This window comes from Bicyclus anynana, chromosome 18 (assembly GCF_947172395.1).
Source record: "Bicyclus anynana chromosome 18, ilBicAnyn1.1, whole genome shotgun sequence".
Lineage (NCBI taxonomy): Eukaryota > Metazoa > Arthropoda > Insecta > Lepidoptera > Nymphalidae > Bicyclus > Bicyclus anynana.
The window spans coordinates 604,168-621,167 of NC_069100.1; the positions used below are offsets into that span (position 1 = coordinate 604,168).

The window sequence follows — 17,000 nt, forward strand, 5'->3', positions numbered from 1 at the left end:
AGCAAATTGTTGAAACTATATACATAAAGGCTATAAATTCGATTGATCTCTATCTCTATCTGATACGCATATCTAAACAATTCTCTATGAAGTAGGTACTACTTCGATTTCACAATAATAAACTCCAAATTGTATCCCAACCAAATATTAAGTACATCCATAAACAATATGAATTCCAAAATTAGTTCTACAAAAATAAAAATAAGAATGAACAAACAAAAGGAATGGAATTGAAGCCATAACACCTCCGGGTGGTAACTAGACACGACCGATATTGCATCAGAAAAGTCCATCCGTCCGATCTTAACCTACGTTAGTGTAGTGTTTGCCCACCGTCCCAAAGCGACCCTTAGGCCGCTTCAAACCCTACAGAATCGTTTTCTGCGTCAAATCACGGGCGCGCCGTGGTTTTTACGCAATAATGACCTCCATAGAGATCTAGAATTACCGACAATAGCTAAGTACATGAAACAGCTCTCTCAAAACTATTTTGACAGAGCTGCCATCCATCCCAACCAACTAGTGGTTGAGGCCTGCAATTACACTCCCAACCTAAACGCTAACTGCAAGCAGAGGCGTCCCAAGAACGTCCTTTACGATCCAGACGATGACATAACAACCGACAATGCTTCCCAGGTAACACAATTACAAGCTACACAGCGTCTTCGCTGGCGAAGACGAGGTCCCCGATATCTAACGTCACCCGGACGTGGGTTTTCTAACTCACGATCTTGGGGGCGTCCGGACTGGTTCACTCAGGGCACGGTTACCTCCTCCAGAATGGCCCCCTAAGCCGAGGTCCGAGTCTCATAGGAGACGCCCTTAGAGAGCCGTTCCGTCCTCTATCTTTCTTTCAGCCTTCGGGTCACAACAGGCGATGCTTCTGCGCTCGCCCAACCCCCCCGGTGACGCCGTAGAGGTTCCGCAGGGAGCTATCGGCACCTACTCAGACAGAAAAAAAAAAAATCAGAAAGCATTTCCTCTTAGTTACGAAAATCTCTAAGTACTTGGTGACAGTTTAAAAAACCGGCAATAAAGTAATTATAAATAGATAATGAGACGTAATCTGTTGTTTACATACAAGACACTCGCTTAATTGGAATTCTTGGTGTCACTCTGATCTCTACAGTTTATCTGCTTTTTCGGTCGCGATAAGAGGCCACTAGGAAGTAGGCGGACCTTATAATTTATGTAAAATCTAGAAACACATCTTCATCATCCACTGCGAGGTCAAATCCTCTTTATAAGAGAGAAGACCTGACCTTCTGAGGGAAATCTAGGTAGGTAACTTGGCTATCCAGTAAACATAATAAAAGTAGGTAGGTTACACCTATCAAAATCAAAAATTAAAATTCATTTACCTCCACGCGTTTCAGAGACAAAGGATCTTCATAGATAGACCAGAAAGTGATGCTATAAGAGCCTCATAGTTTTAAGTTAGTAGTTACGGAAACATAAAATAGCACATTTCTTAAAATATTTATGATATTACACTGTTTCAACTTTTGTGTCAATTAAAACACTCAGTAAACGCGTAGTTGTTTAATTGTGTAAAGAACAAAATACCTAATTATGCGATCACATGCTGTGAACAGGTGACGCGTCCACAAATATCCACAAATAGCTAAAGTCCACGAGGGTCCGGGTGAAATTCTTAACCTGCGAGAGATAAAACTACGACCTACAAAATATCGCAAGGCTGACTCGATTAAAATGTAACTTAAATAAGTAGAGAAACATACAAGTTTTGTACCTACATATACTACATACCTATCTAGGACAGTTTCTAGTTAATCTAGCGGACAGCCTTAATTTTGTTGGCAATAAAACCGGTGCAAACTTTTACTTAACCCCATTACAATGTATGGAAGTTCTCTACAGATATTCCATTCAAACGTATGACAAAATTATTTTTCTTAATACTTACCTACATTTTTTTTTCTTGTATATTTCCAATCTCATAATAGTTATTCTGCTATTCGAGGCAGCACAGCAGCAGGCAGAGACAAGGTCCAGCCGTTCTTAAGTTATAAATTAGCTAAATTCGGTGTAACTAGCCCGACTTTGTTTTAAATTTAAAATCGTATATTTAACGGTAATATTTTGAATTTTAACTTAACCAACCTTGCATATTAGAAAATTCAATATAATAAAATAATTTAAAAATAAAATACCTACCTATTAAGTTCCCCTATAAATTATGCATTTAGTGTAAGTAGGTTATAAGAACTGACTGTAACAAAATTCATTGAATTTCTTCCTTCCTTTTCACTTGCAATATCAACATTCTTCTGTTACATAATACCTATGATTATCATACCTCCTCATCATATTGTCTATTCAAAATTAACCTTTTACTCCTCAATTTTTTCCGTGGAAAACTTTAGGCCATGGAGTCGCAGTGCCGAAAAAATCCTTCTAATTATTTCTCCGCGGCTAGTTGCCTCGACTGGTGACAGAAGGGCTGGCTCATTTTTTGCTCAAAGAGTCAGCCTGGCCGTCCAGCGCGGAAATGCAGCCAGTATTCTTGCCACCATTCCACGTGGGCATGATTAGTATAGTTATTAGTTAGCTTAAGTTCCTTATTGTATTCTTTCTCAATAATTAAAAAGAAAGAAAATGTGCCAAAATTAGTTAAATCGTAATGAAATTTTCCGTATTGATTAATATCAGATTTTAATAATACATGGAACCGACGGCTTAACGTGCTCTAGGAATCCGAGGCACGTAGGCTGTGATATTTATCTTTAGACTAAGAGGTTAGCTTGATCTAGGTCGGGCATGGAAAATTTTATTCATTTTGTTAGGTTTTACTTCAAAGAAATTTTAGTAGGTAGGACTCCGAAATGATTTATCAGTATTTTTCCAATACTTTTTGTTTACCTTGAACCATACTTTATTAGCAGAAACTGACAAATAAACACACTTGAAAACATCTCTTATTCTTATCAATCATAATAAAGGTTAATTGGACACTGTTATAGGTGTTTTTATACCTATTTGTTTAATTAGCCACGCCCGAGACGATATTGGTACCTACCTACATCGATAATAAGTTATCTCCATAAATTAAAATATTGTTTACTTCGCCCGCCACTTCTCTATGTCAAGCGTGAATTAATTACAAACATGCGATTTTGATGACCATTTTCGTGAGTTGTTGCCATGTTCACTTCGCGTCATAAAAGTTTGACTTACTGAGCTGATGACAATATAGCAGATAAACAGGTCAAAGGTTACTTACACTTAAACTTTAAAGGGTCACAACTAAATACATACGAAACCGTGCCTACCACGTGGCTTTATCTACCATCACACCATACTGTTTTTAATTATGCCAAATCTAATAAAAGCAATTTTTAGGGTCCCCTAGTCCCATAGGACCGTCCGTCCATTCACAATTTAGTTCAAAAAGATTATTAGTACCTAGATACCTCATGATTATCATCTGTCATCATCTTGACGGCCTCCGTGGCGCAGTGGTATGCGCGGTGGATTTACAAGACGGAGGTCCTGGGTTCTATCCCCGGCTGGGCAGATTGAGATTTTTTTAATTTGTCCAGGTCTGGCTGGTGGGTGGCTTCGGCCGTGGCTAGTTACCACCCTACCGGCAAAGACGTACCGCCAAGCGATTTAACGTTCCGGTACGATGCCGTGTAGAAACCGAAAGGGGTGTGGATTTTCATCCTCCTCCTAACAAGTTAGCCCGCTTCCATCTTAGACTGCATCATCAGTTACCATCAGGTGAGATTGTAGTCAAGGGCTAACTTGTAAAGAATAAAAAAAAAACTTCTTTAACAGTTGTTGGACGTCCCCTGTTGGAGTTTATGTCCAACAGTTTACGTCCAACAGCTTGGATGCAGTCCGACTTGCATGGACCTCCAAACAAAACGACCTCGAGCCGCCAGCATCGAGCGGCTCAGTATACCTACTAGATACGACTGTAATAAATTTAGCATAGACACTAGACACGGGCATAAGTTAGTTATTTCTGCATATCGTCTCCAAAGAGTTAAAAATCTTTTGTGGGTTTGGGTGTACTCTTCTATAACAAGATCCCCAAGACTGTGATGGACTTGCCAATGCACAACTTTAATCAATGTGTTAAAAAACATTTGCTTAGTTTAGGTTACTACACTATTGATGAGTTCCTTAACGATAAAGGTGCTTGGAGGCCATTGGATCAGCTTCCACCTTCATACATGAAATAAAACTATAAGAAATTGTAATTTAATTGTTATCAATTAAAAATTATAATACTGTATGACTTTTTCAAAAGAGCAACTGTTGAGTTTCTTGCCGGTATCGTCTCAGCAGAACCTGCCTTCCGAACCGGTGGTAGAATCTTTACAAATAGTCAACTGACGTGTCAAAAGTGCTTGTAAACTGAGCCTACTTGAAATAAATGAATTTTGAATTTTTTTTTTTTTGCATGTCTAATGTCCACCCAATCATTGTTGAGGACTCTACGCTCGAGATTGTAGACGAATAGGTATACATATAATCGTATACCTATTCTAGGACACGCAGTCCAGCTAGGTAGATCCAATTTCGAGAAAGATGTGACCGTGGAATCCAGCATGCTGGGCAGCATTCAGGAAACTCAGCGATATCTTTAGTTACGTCCAAAATTGTTGTGTCTGAAGACGAAAGTTTTCGAACAGTGCGTGTTGCCAGCTATCTACGGATCCGAGACTTGGTCTCTAACTATAGACCTCATTAGAAGGCTCAGTCACTTAGCGGGCGATGGAGCGATATTGTGCTTGGAGTTTCGCAGAAGAACCAAAGTCACTGACATAGCTCAGCGAGTCGCGAAGCTGAAACAATAATGGGCATGGGCAGGCCACATGATTCGAAGAGCCGCTGGACGTTGGGGTTCCAAGGTGCTGGAATGGCGACTCCGCACCGGTAAGCGCAGTGTTCGTCGACCCCTCACTAGGTGGATCGAGGACATCAAGCGGGTTGCAGAGAGTCGCTGGATGCTGTTCGTTGAAACCATCGGCTATTAATGATGATAATCATGTTTGAATATTATTTAAACGGGTACATACCACGAAAAAACGACGAGATTTTTAATGTCAATATTTCAACCCAGTTGCATGGATCGTGGTCAAGACGGAACTGAAACGGACCACGATCCATGCAACTGGGTCGAAATATCGACATTAAAAATCTCGTCGTTTTATCGTGGTATGTACCCGTTTAAATAATATTCATAATGAACAACCACGAAATAAATTTAAAATCATTAGATAATCATGTAGGTACTTAGGTACAATTATTTTAGGTAATCTTATCATCTTAATTTTTTTATATTATAAATTACGTGTTACGTTGTTTTTCCGACTCCTGAACTATTGTCATTGGGCAGCACCTTAGGGTAGGTTGAAGTAATGTAAGGGTCGGGAAGAAGCAAGGGCAGCGCCATAAGTCAAAGCGATGCTTGAGCGTGTCCGGATACTCTTATATATTTTTTCTGGTAATTTGTACCTACGGATCCCTCGGTGGACGTGTCTGTCTCGAGCTGGCTCAGTATAGGTACATAACATTGCATACCTACATAGATAAAGTTTTTCAGAAATGCCTACGGATTTTATGGAAATTCTGTGAATCAAATCACGCGTTTGATAACAACTAAGTATTTCAATACCAAAGTCCATCTTTGCGGTATTTTGCGGTGTTAGATAAGGCTTTATGTACTTAGCAGTGATATACTGATGTTGACGTAATATAATCAGCGGCGGCGTTATAACGACCGCGTGTTAGTCGTTACGCAATCATTCGTTATATTGTAAGACGAATACTGTATGTAAATAACATGACAGTGTCTGTTTGTAAGTTTGATTGAGTTTTGTTACAAACACTCAAGTCTTAAAATAGTAGTATCAGAAATACCTTTAAAGAATAACCTTTAAAGTTTGTTTCAGTTTTAAACTTACTTCAAAAAAACTGTTTCTGGATTCGAGTCATATTATCAATACATCAATGTAACATAGATAAACTAGAAGTACTAAACTGTGTTATCTTAATTTATTTGTTATCCTATTAAAAAGTGGATGCACATTCAGCGACCAAAAAACGGCCCCACTCAATGAGTACCAAACACAACTTCTTGGTGCTCATTTCAAGTAGTCGCATTAGCAAATTCAACCTTAAACTCAACACTTAAGGTTGAATTTGCTCTGAATTTGGAATTTTATTGAATATAGGACTATATTTAAAGGCCTTTAGGTATAATCTTTTTTATCAATAATTCTAAAACTGTCTAAGCAAAAATAGCCAGCTTTTAAGTGAAATTTTCTACATGATTGTGCGTCCTTTTGGAAGAGGTTAATGACTAAAGCACAAACAAAACTCTTTTTTTAACCTTTGTCTGTTTTCCGGGGTAGTCTTAGGAACGGATGAACCGATTTTAATGGGTCTTACTGAAAAGGCATTGTGCAACATATACCTAAGCTTATTTTTATCTGGGAAAATCTATGGCTATTGGTAAAAAACAAAATTTACGATTTTGATGAGATTTTCATAATTTATTTTAGTTTAGTTCAGAAAAGAGAACTAACATACATTGAAAAGGGTTTGGTTTTTTATCCTATCAAGGTATTAAGTGTATTATTTTAAAAGTACTTAAAAGTACTTTAAAAGTATTTTAAAAGTAAAGTATTGTCCGTACCCACAACAACTGTAAAACAAAAATGACAAAGTTTTTGTAAGTAATATATGATTTTTTTTAAGTTTAATTCATAATACTACAAATACTGTATCATCAAAATTACAAATCTAATTATCATCGAAAAATCACATCGCTAAGAGGAGATTAAATACAAAATATGATATCCATGCGGACGCAGTCGCGGGTATGTTCTAGTTTTAAGATAAAGAGTCACTTATCGGCGTTATAACGAACGCGTGTAACATTCCGCTATGTTACATATTGTTCATGACTTGAATTACCTACTAATAAAATTCATTTGAAATGTTTGTATGTTTCGAATATTTTTCCATTACATTAGAGTATAGCTTGGCAAGTTCGTTCGTAACACTCCCGATCTTCCGCGCGGGTTGAGGGGAGTGTAGCGATGAATGAAAAATGCTCGACTGATGCACCTCACTTCCCCGCACGCACGAAGTTTAGCAGCTACATCCGAGTTTGCTCGCACAAACTGTTTTTATTAGTTCATGTTCATGAGCAAACTCGAATGTAGTTGCTAGTTAATATCATTCCGTACAATAGAAAGATAACCTTATCGCCGACCGCCATTCGTTTAACGAACGATATGAGAAACAATATAGTGTAAGAGCTGATAGTTAGAATTCAATGATGACGTAATACTCTTCCTTCTTTCAAAAAGTTATAAAATCGTTACGAAGACAAACCCTAAGCCCGTCAAACCGTATTGAGGTAGCGTGGTGGGTACACACTCTATATGCCCTCTCCTATAAGGAGGTAGTCCTGGCTTTGGAATGGTAAATGTTAAAACATTTTGATAATCAATTCCTTCTACTTAATCAATTAAAACAATGAATAACGTGTAAAAATACGTTTATTCATAACTCAAAATACGATTCTTCGTAAATCAAAATTCGATTATTCGTACCGCAAAATACAATTATTCGTACGTCAAAATACGGTTATTCGTAAATCAAAATACGATTATTCGTGCATCAAGTCTCCCGGTAGTAGTGCGGCGCGATCTCCAGCAGCCAGCGCTTGTCGATGGTCATCATGTCGCGCATACACACCTTGTCGCTCGCGCTCTGCACGCTCGCGAACACCACCCTGCACAGACAAACAATCTGTAAGACTATATACATATGTATATAAAAGAGTGGCTAATAGGGCATTTAAGACTTCAATTTCAATTGTTTTATAGTAACTCCTCCCTCCTGACCCCCAAAGCAGTGTTCCTGCCAGCCTACGTACCACCGTGCTGTGTTTCTTTATTATTTCTTATTATTCCTTCCAAATAAAATCTTATAGCTTCTCATTTCTCTTTCGTCTCTAGCATTATGCTGCTTAGGTTTCCAGCTTCTATTTTAATCATATCCTGTCGTATTACTTCTTATCCGATGACAGATGACAAGACCTTACATAACTGATAGTATGGAGATAAACATCGCCTATAAACTAGACCAACACTTCTCAGAGCATGCAAAGTGGCGCACTGTATCTATCAAACTGAGCCATAGTTGCTAGGTATATATCTGTATTTACATCGACAACCATGCCCTTCAGACCTAAACACAGCAAAGCTTTTTGGTGGTAAAATAAGTTTGTTAAAAATATGTACAGGCACGCTGTCATCACAAGCACTTATTTAGCCCCCATTTGGGTTGTGTATGATACGAGAATACCATTTGGATTGTTGTGTATGATACAAGAGTACCATTTGGATTGTGTATGATACAAGCATACCATTTGGGTTGTTGTGTATGATACAAGCAAGAGTCCGGGCTGATGTGCAGCTCGGCGCCGCGCACGCCGCGGTACGAGCCGTCCGTCGACAGGTACGCCGCCTGCGGGAACAGGCCCGACAGCACGGCCTTCATTACACGCACGCATTTCGCTGTAACAAACACATAAATAACTTAGTGACAAAAATAATTAAATAAGGCCTTTGCCGCTATAAGCACTTCCAATCCAGTCGTCAGAAATAAGTCGAGATGATGGCAAGAGACCTGATGGGTTGACGCTGGGAAATGAGACTCATTGATAGATGCTACTTGCGTTGACACGTTGGCTCACTGTTATATTAGGGAGACAATCAATACGGGGAGTCGAAACAAAACAACTAAGTGTCCCACGTGTGCATCTCTGATGGTGAATTACGTATTTGTTTCTTTTGCCGTCGAAACCCTTGCTTGGGCTATGGAGTTGCAGTGCAAAATATCGAATTATTTCACCGCGACTAGTTGCCACAACTGGTAACAGAAGGGCTGGCAAAGGATCAGCCTGGCTATTCAACGAGTAAATGCGGTCAGTATTCTTTCCACGACTTTAAGTGGACACAACATACAGCTATTATGATATATATGAACAAAAATCTGTGAAAATAATAAACTATTACTACAAAATGACTACCATATATTAAATTTACTACCGTAAGTAAACAAATTCGAGAAATAATTACCTGTCATTAAATCCAGTCCGTCGTAAGCCGTATTCGTCAAACCAAATTTATTTTTCACTAGTTTTTCTAAACTATTTCTTATTTCTACTGCCTGCAACAACATATAATAGTTATGAACCGAAAGTATCGCATTTGACGTACACATTAAGGAGAACGTCAGTATAATAATAAATTAGTAGTGATATTTATTCACAATTTTATTATTTTGTCTGATCAATAGGTACCCTAGATTGATGAGGAGAGAAGTGGTAGGTATTTGCTCGATTTGATGACCATAGACAAACACTGGCTGCTGGATATCGCGTCGCACTATTAACCTTACCTACACTCTTAGTAAGAGACTTGACTTACGAGTAATTGTATTCTGACTTATGAACAACCGTATTTTGACATACGAATAATAGTATTCTGATTTGTGAATTGTAATACAAAATACAAACTAAATAAATGGAGAATGTTGTTACATTACATCTGATCAATTTATTATTGTTTTTACATATTAAAAACCATACCTTTTCCATAACCCTATAATTGACATACATCTTCTGACACCAGTCTTTGCACAGCTTTTTCGATCTCTTCTCATCTACACTCGACCTCAGTTTCGAATATGAATCGAATATATTTAAATACATTATTATATCTCCCTCAGCTACCTGAAATATAATAAATGACAATTATATTAATCCTATTATATAAGACAGTTATAATTTTTTTTTTAATTCTTAATTAACCTAATATATAAGACAATTATAATAAATATTGTACTGAACCAAAGTATCTATACAAATAAAAAATATTTACGCGTAGCTCTGTTTATAGGCGACGGTGCTGTCAGTTATTACTATTAAAAATTTGTCGATATGAACTCTACAAACTAAAAATAAAGTAAAAAGACTTATTTGAAGAAGAGTATTGATTTCTTTGAAACTAATAATCAGTTTGAAATTAAGATAGAGAATATTATATCCAGGATTACCACATATCTATACTTATAATAAATCTGTAGAGAGGTCAATTCTGTACATAAAATATATTTCCAAAATAACTATTAGGTGATTAGTGATCGATACTGATGCCTAATATGTACTAAATAAAAATAAAGTAAAAAAACTTATTTGATGAAGAGTAGGTATTGATTTCTTTGAATCTAATAAATTATTGCAAAACTAGTTAAAATTATTGCAAAAACAGTTTAAATTATTGCAAAAATTGTTTAATATTAAAAACGTTTCCGTAACTTTTTATTTCGGGATTTAAGCACCCACTAATTCGTAAGACGACGTCTCTCTATCTCCTATTCTGACGTCCCCCTTTTCGCCTCAAGGCATCCATTCTCTAGTCTAGAAATATGCTTCGCCCATTTCCATTTTAATGATTGAATTCTTTTGATTGGTATCTCCTAATAACACTGCTGTGCAACTGCTCTTTCGTGGCCAAGAAGAAGGAGAAGATACCTCAAAATGATTCCTCCTGCTTATCTTGGCGGCGATGTTGTCTCTGCCGGTGCCGTGTCTGGTGAACACGCCGTCCACTTGCAGCATCGACACCACGGACAGGATCTCGTCTATGACTCCGAACTCACCTGCGAATATAGAGCCTCAACTACAGTCCTCGCCACCGATCTTTATGTTTGTGAAGTTAGCAACAAATGACTGCGTAATGAATCAATGTAGGTGCAAACGGTGCAAACGGAGATTGTTCGCGTCTGTACCAATGCGCAAAATCATTCCGCAGCTAACTTCACAAATATAAAGATCCGTAGCGAGCACTGTATAGTACGTACTCGCTTCGATGCTGCGATGAAGTCCTGCCCGTGCATTCTGTAAAGTTACAGCGATGTGACATCGCTCATTTCCATGGCAACTTTGTTGTTATTGACATTTTATTTTGCGCATCCCATAGATATAAAGTTCGAATTATAATACAACTTGTTATAGGCGTATATTAGGTGCATCGACGAGTAAACAATAGCGGAATCACACCCCTGCAGTCGACGACGATGGAAAATTGATCGAGGCGAGGCGAAGTTGCACGAAGCGATGCAAAGTTTCTACACACTATGTTATTCTATAAATTTCGAGAGTAGTGTATTGGGGGTTAACACGAGCAGAGAGATAGAGAGATAGAGATCCTTAAGCACAATTCACAGCATCCCCTTAACTCATTTAATATGTCTTAACTTTTATTTTAATTTTCCATCTTAACCTCTCAAAAGTACGTACCATATTTCAACTCAGTCTAACAGTGACATTCCTAGTCACTGCAGGGGCACCCCCAGGGGACCATTCACTCGCTGAGTGTCGATTTTAAACTATGCGTTTGAGAATCCGACACTCAGCGAGTAGCGATCCCCTGGGGGAACCCCCACAACGTCTATGAATTCCAATGATTTAATAGATTTGATTGAGATTTATTGTGATAGATCACTCTAGTGATCTTATAAAATACACGATTTTATGCAAAGTGACAGCCATCTAGTAGTAATCTCCAAGCTAACTGTGGGCAACAAGACAAAATAACATGGCGAAATTACATGAATTAAAGTAGATGACTACGGAAACTTGTAAAACAAGAGTTTTCGAGGTAGAGAAAGAAAATGAAATAGCTAATACATACCACTACTGCACAACATTTTGGCGCACATAGGCTTTAAGGGTACTTCAGCCATTTTGACCCCCAAGTCTTCAGTCAAATCTCCCTCCTTGTCTATCGCTTTCAGCGCGTACAGAGTCTCCAACCCCGCCAGTAGACTTTTGGCGGGCGGCGGGGTTGGAAACGTGAACCTAAAATGTATAAATAAATATCATATCACACTGATATTCTAAAGGCGAATGTTTGAATGCATTTTTGTTACTCGTTAACGTCGCAACTACTGAGCAGATTTGTCTGTTTGAAATTAAGATAGAGAACATTATAACCTGGATTACCACATAAGCCAAAATATTTCTCCCGTTTAATGCGGCGTTTCCAAATTTGTAAAAGCTGATTTAAAAAACAAGCGAACGACCGCAGTAAATAGCAGAAAAGATATTAATAAATACAGTAAATAGTATAGTCTTATTCATGAAAGAAGTTCCCCAGACTAATGTCTTAATGGCGCACATTGTCACTTGGTAATGGCGGTCTTATTGACATTTGTGTAGGTGCTGTCAATTTTAGTTCAAAATACTCTTGTATCCAGTAGTCAAACTTTAGCGGATTGGGATGCATGAGGTGCTCAGTTTGAAACCTTAAATCGATACCACTTATTTCTTTCGATTTTTAACGCAAACAAAAAGTTAGGCCAAGTTATTGCTATTATGGTACAATTTAAGACTATTTTTTAGATTCACATAACAAAATAAAACATATAGAACCCAAAGAAAACTGTTTCATACCTTAACAAATTGTGTATCCCAAGTGCTTTTAATTGCAACAATATAGAAGATAAATCACTCCTACACATCTCGGGCGGCACACTCGGCGGTAAGTTGTCATAATCTGATTCAGTGTATAGTCTGTAAAAGACAGGTGTCACTTTGAGCAGGTTCATCATGATTAATTAATAACTATAAAATAAAATAACAGATTTATTTATATCCTACTACTCATAGCTCGTAAGACTTCTTTGTTCGAAAAAATCAGCAAGAAGAAATAAATTATATTGGCGTCCAGGGGTCGCAAACATTGTTAAGGGCACTAGTGTATTGTTTGAACTTAATATAAATAAATAAATACTCCGAGCGTAGGTCTCTAACATCGCCTGCTGTGTGATTCTGAGCTGTCTTAAACTCAAAGTCAATTTCTGATTTTGAGCTGTCTTAAACTCAAAATCAATTTCTGATTCTGAGCTGTCTTAAACTCAAAATCAATTTCTGATTCTGAGCTGTCTTAAACTCAAAATCAATTTCTGATTCAGAGCTGTCTTAAACTCAAAATCAATTTCTGATTCTGAACTGTCTTAAACTCAAAATCAATTTCTGATTCTGAGCTGTCTTAAACTTAAAATCAATTTCTGATTCTGAGCTACTTTAAACTCAAAATCAGTTTCTGATTTTGAGCTGTTCTGTAACACTTTCCGGGGCCGGTCCGCCCCGCGCGGCCGGCGCGTTGCGTGGCGTTGTGTCGCGACACGGGGCACACGGACACGCTCTCGACGCCCACAGACGGTGACACTGGCGCGGTGTATACCTGTAACAGCTGAAAATCAGCGCTGCACATTGCTTTCCAGCGATGAACGGCTAATGCTGAGCTGTAAACCCTTTCTGTTTGGTGTCACAGACAGTCATGTAATATCTAAGATAGGATGTACTGTTTGTGACACTAAAAAGTGAATAAACTTATTTTCTTTCTTTCTTTCTTCTTTCTAACACTTCCCGGGGCCGGTCCGCCCCGCGCGGCCGGCGCGTTGCGTGGCGTTGTGTCGCGACACGGGGCACTCGGACACGCTCTCGACGCCCACAGACGGTGACACTGGCGCGGTGTATACCTGTAACACTTCCCGGGGCCGGTCCGCCCCGCGCGGCCGGCGCGTTGCGTGGCGTTGTGTCGCGACACGGGGCACACGGACACGCTCTCGACGCCCACAGACGGTGACACTGGCGCGGTGTATACCTGTAACAGCTGAAAATCAGCGCTGCACATTGCTTTCCAGCGATGAACGGCTAATGCTGAGCTGTAAACCCTTTCTGTTTGGTGTCACAGACAGTCATGTAATATCTAAGATAGGATGTACTGTTTGTGACACTAAAAAGTGAATAAACTTATTTTCTTTCTTTCTTTCTTCTTTCTAACACTTCCCGGGGCCGGTCCGCCCCGCGCGGCCGGCGCGTTGCGTGGCGTTGTGTCGCGACACGGGGCACTCGGACACGCTCTCGACGCCCACAGACGGTGACACTGGCGCGGTGTATACCTGTAACACTTCCCGGGGCCGGTCCGCCCCGCGCGGCCGGCGCGTTGCGTGGCGTTGTGTCGCGACACGGGGCACTCGGACACGCTCTCGACGCCCACAGACGGTGACACTGGCGCGGTGTATACCTGTAACACTTCCCGGGGCCGGTCCGCCCCGCGCGGCCGGCGCGTTGCGTGGCGTTGTGTCGCGACACGGGGCACTCGGACACGCTCTCGACGCCCACAGACGGTGACACTGGCGCGGTGTATACCTGTAACACTTCCCGGGGCCGGTCCGCCCCGCGCGGCCGGCGCGTTGCGTGGCGTTGTGTCGCGACACGGGGCACTCGGACACGCTCTCGACGCCCACAGACGGTGACACTGGCGCGGTGTATACCTGTAACACTTCCCGGGGCCGGTCCGCCCCGCGCGGCCGGCGCGTTGCGTGGCGTTGTGTCGCGACACGGGGCACACGGACACGCTCTCGACGCCCACAGACGGCTCGAAGTGCGGCAGCTTATGGAAACCGCAATCCACCACTGGAACAAGCATTGCGATTGAGCTGTTTTTTCAAAGTTTAAGCTTCGTTGAGTATATACTGCCAAACTCCTAAGATTTATACTAGCGGCCTCACGATCCAGACTTAGAAGCTACGTCACTAAAAACAACTATGCGTATAGCGACGCTGATCAGCATAAGCTTTCCTCACGCTCCTGTCTTAGTGGCTTAAAGTGCTTAAAGCAAAAAGTAACACCTGACTGGCCAGGATCACTTCCCACTCCTGTTCTAGTGGCTCAAAGTGCTGTAAGCTAAAGCCTCATCGTAAACAATTCCAAACATGACGACGCTGTCCAGCACCACTTTCCTAACACTTTTACTTTATTGGCTTAAAGTGCTTAAAGTAAAAAGTAGAAGCTACGTCACCATAAACTCCAGGTGTGAAGACGCTGGGCAGCACAACTTTCCTCACGCTTCTGTGATAGTGGCTTAAAGAGCCCAGAATCACTTTCTTCTCTCCTGTTTTAGTGGCTCAAAGAGCTTTAAGCTAAAGCCTTACCGTAAACAGCTCCAGGTATGACGATGCTGGCAAGCACAACTTTCGACATGCTTCTGTCTTAGTGGCTTAAAGTGCTTAAAGCAAAAAGTAACACCTAACGCTGGCCAGGATCACTTTCCACTCCTGCAGTTCTAGTGGCTCAAAGTGCTGTAAGCTAAAGCCTCACCGTAAACAACTCTAGGTATGACGATGCTGGCAAGCACAACTTTCGACATGCTTCTGTCTTAGTGGCTTAAAGTGCTTAAAGCAAAATGTAACACCTAACACTGACCAGAATCACTTCCCACCCCTGGTCTAGCGACTCCAAGTGCTGTAAGCTAAAGCCTCACCGTAAACAACTCCAGATATGACGATGCTGGCCAGCGCAACTTTCCTCACGCTTCTGTCTTAGTGGCTTAAAGAGCTCAGGATCACTTTCTTCTCTCCTGTTCAAGCGGCTCAAAGTGCTGTAAGCTGAAGCCTCACCGTAAACGACTCCGGGTATGGTGACGCTGGTCTCCGCGATGTTGGTGGCCAGCACCACCTTGCGCACGTTCCTGTCGCCCATCTGGAAGGCGCGCAGCTGCTTGTGGTGCGGCAGGCTGCCGTACATCGGCACCACGCTCATGTCGGCAGCACCTATGCCGCTGGGGAAGTGTCTTCTGTGCTTGTTCTTTTCGTTGTTGTCTGTGGCGTAGGCTTCTAGAGTGTCTGTGGCTGAGAGGATTTCCTCCTGAAATTGACAACATCAGTAGTAGAAGAGCGTTTTTTTTTTTATTTATTACAAGTTAGCCCTTGACTATAATCACACCTAATGGTAAGTGATGATGCAATCTAGGCTGTAGGCAGGCTAACTTGTTAGGAGGAAGATGAAAGGAGCTAAATCGCTTGGCGGTACGTCTTTGTCGGTAGGGTGGTAACTAGGCGCGGCCAAAGCCTCCCACCAACCAAACAGTTTTGTGACAGAGGGACAGACAGTTTTCGTCAGGGAAATACTACAGCCATGCTTATTTCTGCTTTCCAGCAGCATTGCTATGTTCCGGTCTGAAATTCTTGGTTGCCAGTATAATAACAGGCACATGAGGCTTAAGAGGCGCCTCAAGTTGATGGGCACACGGAATTTGTAGGACATATTCCGTGCATTATGACCTCTGCCTCTGATTCCGGAGGGTGTGGGTTCGAATCCGGTCTAGGACATGCACCTCCAACTTTTTAGTTGTGTGCATTTTAAGAAATTAAATATCACGTGTCTCAAACGGTGAAAGAAAAACATCGTGAGGAAACCTGCATACCTGAGATATTTCTTTGAATTTGAAGCGTGGTGGACTATTGGTCTAACCCTTCTCATTCTGAAAGTAGACTCGTGCTCAACAGTAACGGTTGGTCTGTTAGTTATTATTACTATGAAATGAATTTCAAAGGTTTTACTGAATATTACGTTTAAAAAATTGTTAACAGTGAGTATGCTTACTTGTGAAGTCAAGAACGCCAGTACATCACCAAAAGGCTCGTTTTCGTGTATTTTTATGATGGTATCCACTGTGGCTTTGACGTAATCTGGCACGGGCTCTGTAAAACGTCCAAAATGTATTACTTTATAGACTTTATTTATCAGATTTCTTCGGATTTATATCTGCGTGATCGAATCGGAAATGAAGAAATCCGCAAACAAACCGAAGTCACGGACATAGCTCAGCGAGTCGCGAAGCTGAAGTGGCAATGGGCAGGCCACATAGTTCGAAGAGCTAAAAGACGTTGGGGTCCCAAAGTGCTGGAATGGCGACCCCGCAAAGAAAGCGGTGTTGGTCGACCCCCCACTAGGTGGACCGAGGACATCAAGCGGGTTGCGGGGATCCGCTGGATGCTACGTCGTACGTTTGGAAGTCCATGCAAGAGGCCTATGTCCAGCAGTGGACGTCCATCGGCTGTTTGATATGATATTGATGATGATTTATTATTCT

General features: G+C 40.8%; 1 protein-coding gene across 2 annotated transcripts in view; it reads right to left on the minus strand.

Moving 5' to 3' along the window:
* Nucleotides 1-7,526: 7,526 nt before the first annotated feature.
* The window catches only part of LOC112046697 (probable ATP-dependent RNA helicase DHX35), a 42,208-nt gene continuing 32,734 nt past the window's right edge, over nt 7,527-17,000 (minus strand). Inside the window, exons 7-16 of one of the 2 annotated variants that reach the window (XM_052886801.1) lie at nt 16,511-16,608; nt 15,526-15,772; nt 14,401-14,542; nt 12,512-12,631; nt 11,751-11,917; nt 10,589-10,716; nt 9,644-9,787; nt 9,132-9,222; nt 8,417-8,567; nt 7,527-7,780 (exon numbers count right to left, since the gene is read on the minus strand). In XM_052886801.1, the coding sequence (XP_052742761.1) occupies nt 7,666-7,780; nt 8,417-8,567; nt 9,132-9,222; nt 9,644-9,787; nt 10,589-10,716; nt 11,751-11,917; nt 12,512-12,631; nt 14,401-14,542; nt 15,526-15,772; nt 16,511-16,608 (1,403 nt within the window). In that variant the 3' untranslated portion in view covers nt 7,527-7,665. Of the gene's footprint in view, nt 7,781-8,416; nt 8,568-9,131; nt 9,223-9,643; nt 9,788-10,588; nt 10,717-11,750; nt 11,918-12,511; nt 12,632-13,602; nt 13,737-13,909; nt 14,543-15,525; nt 15,773-16,510; nt 16,609-17,000 lie in introns of those variants that run through there. The other variant, XR_008251644.1, reaches the window with a different exon arrangement.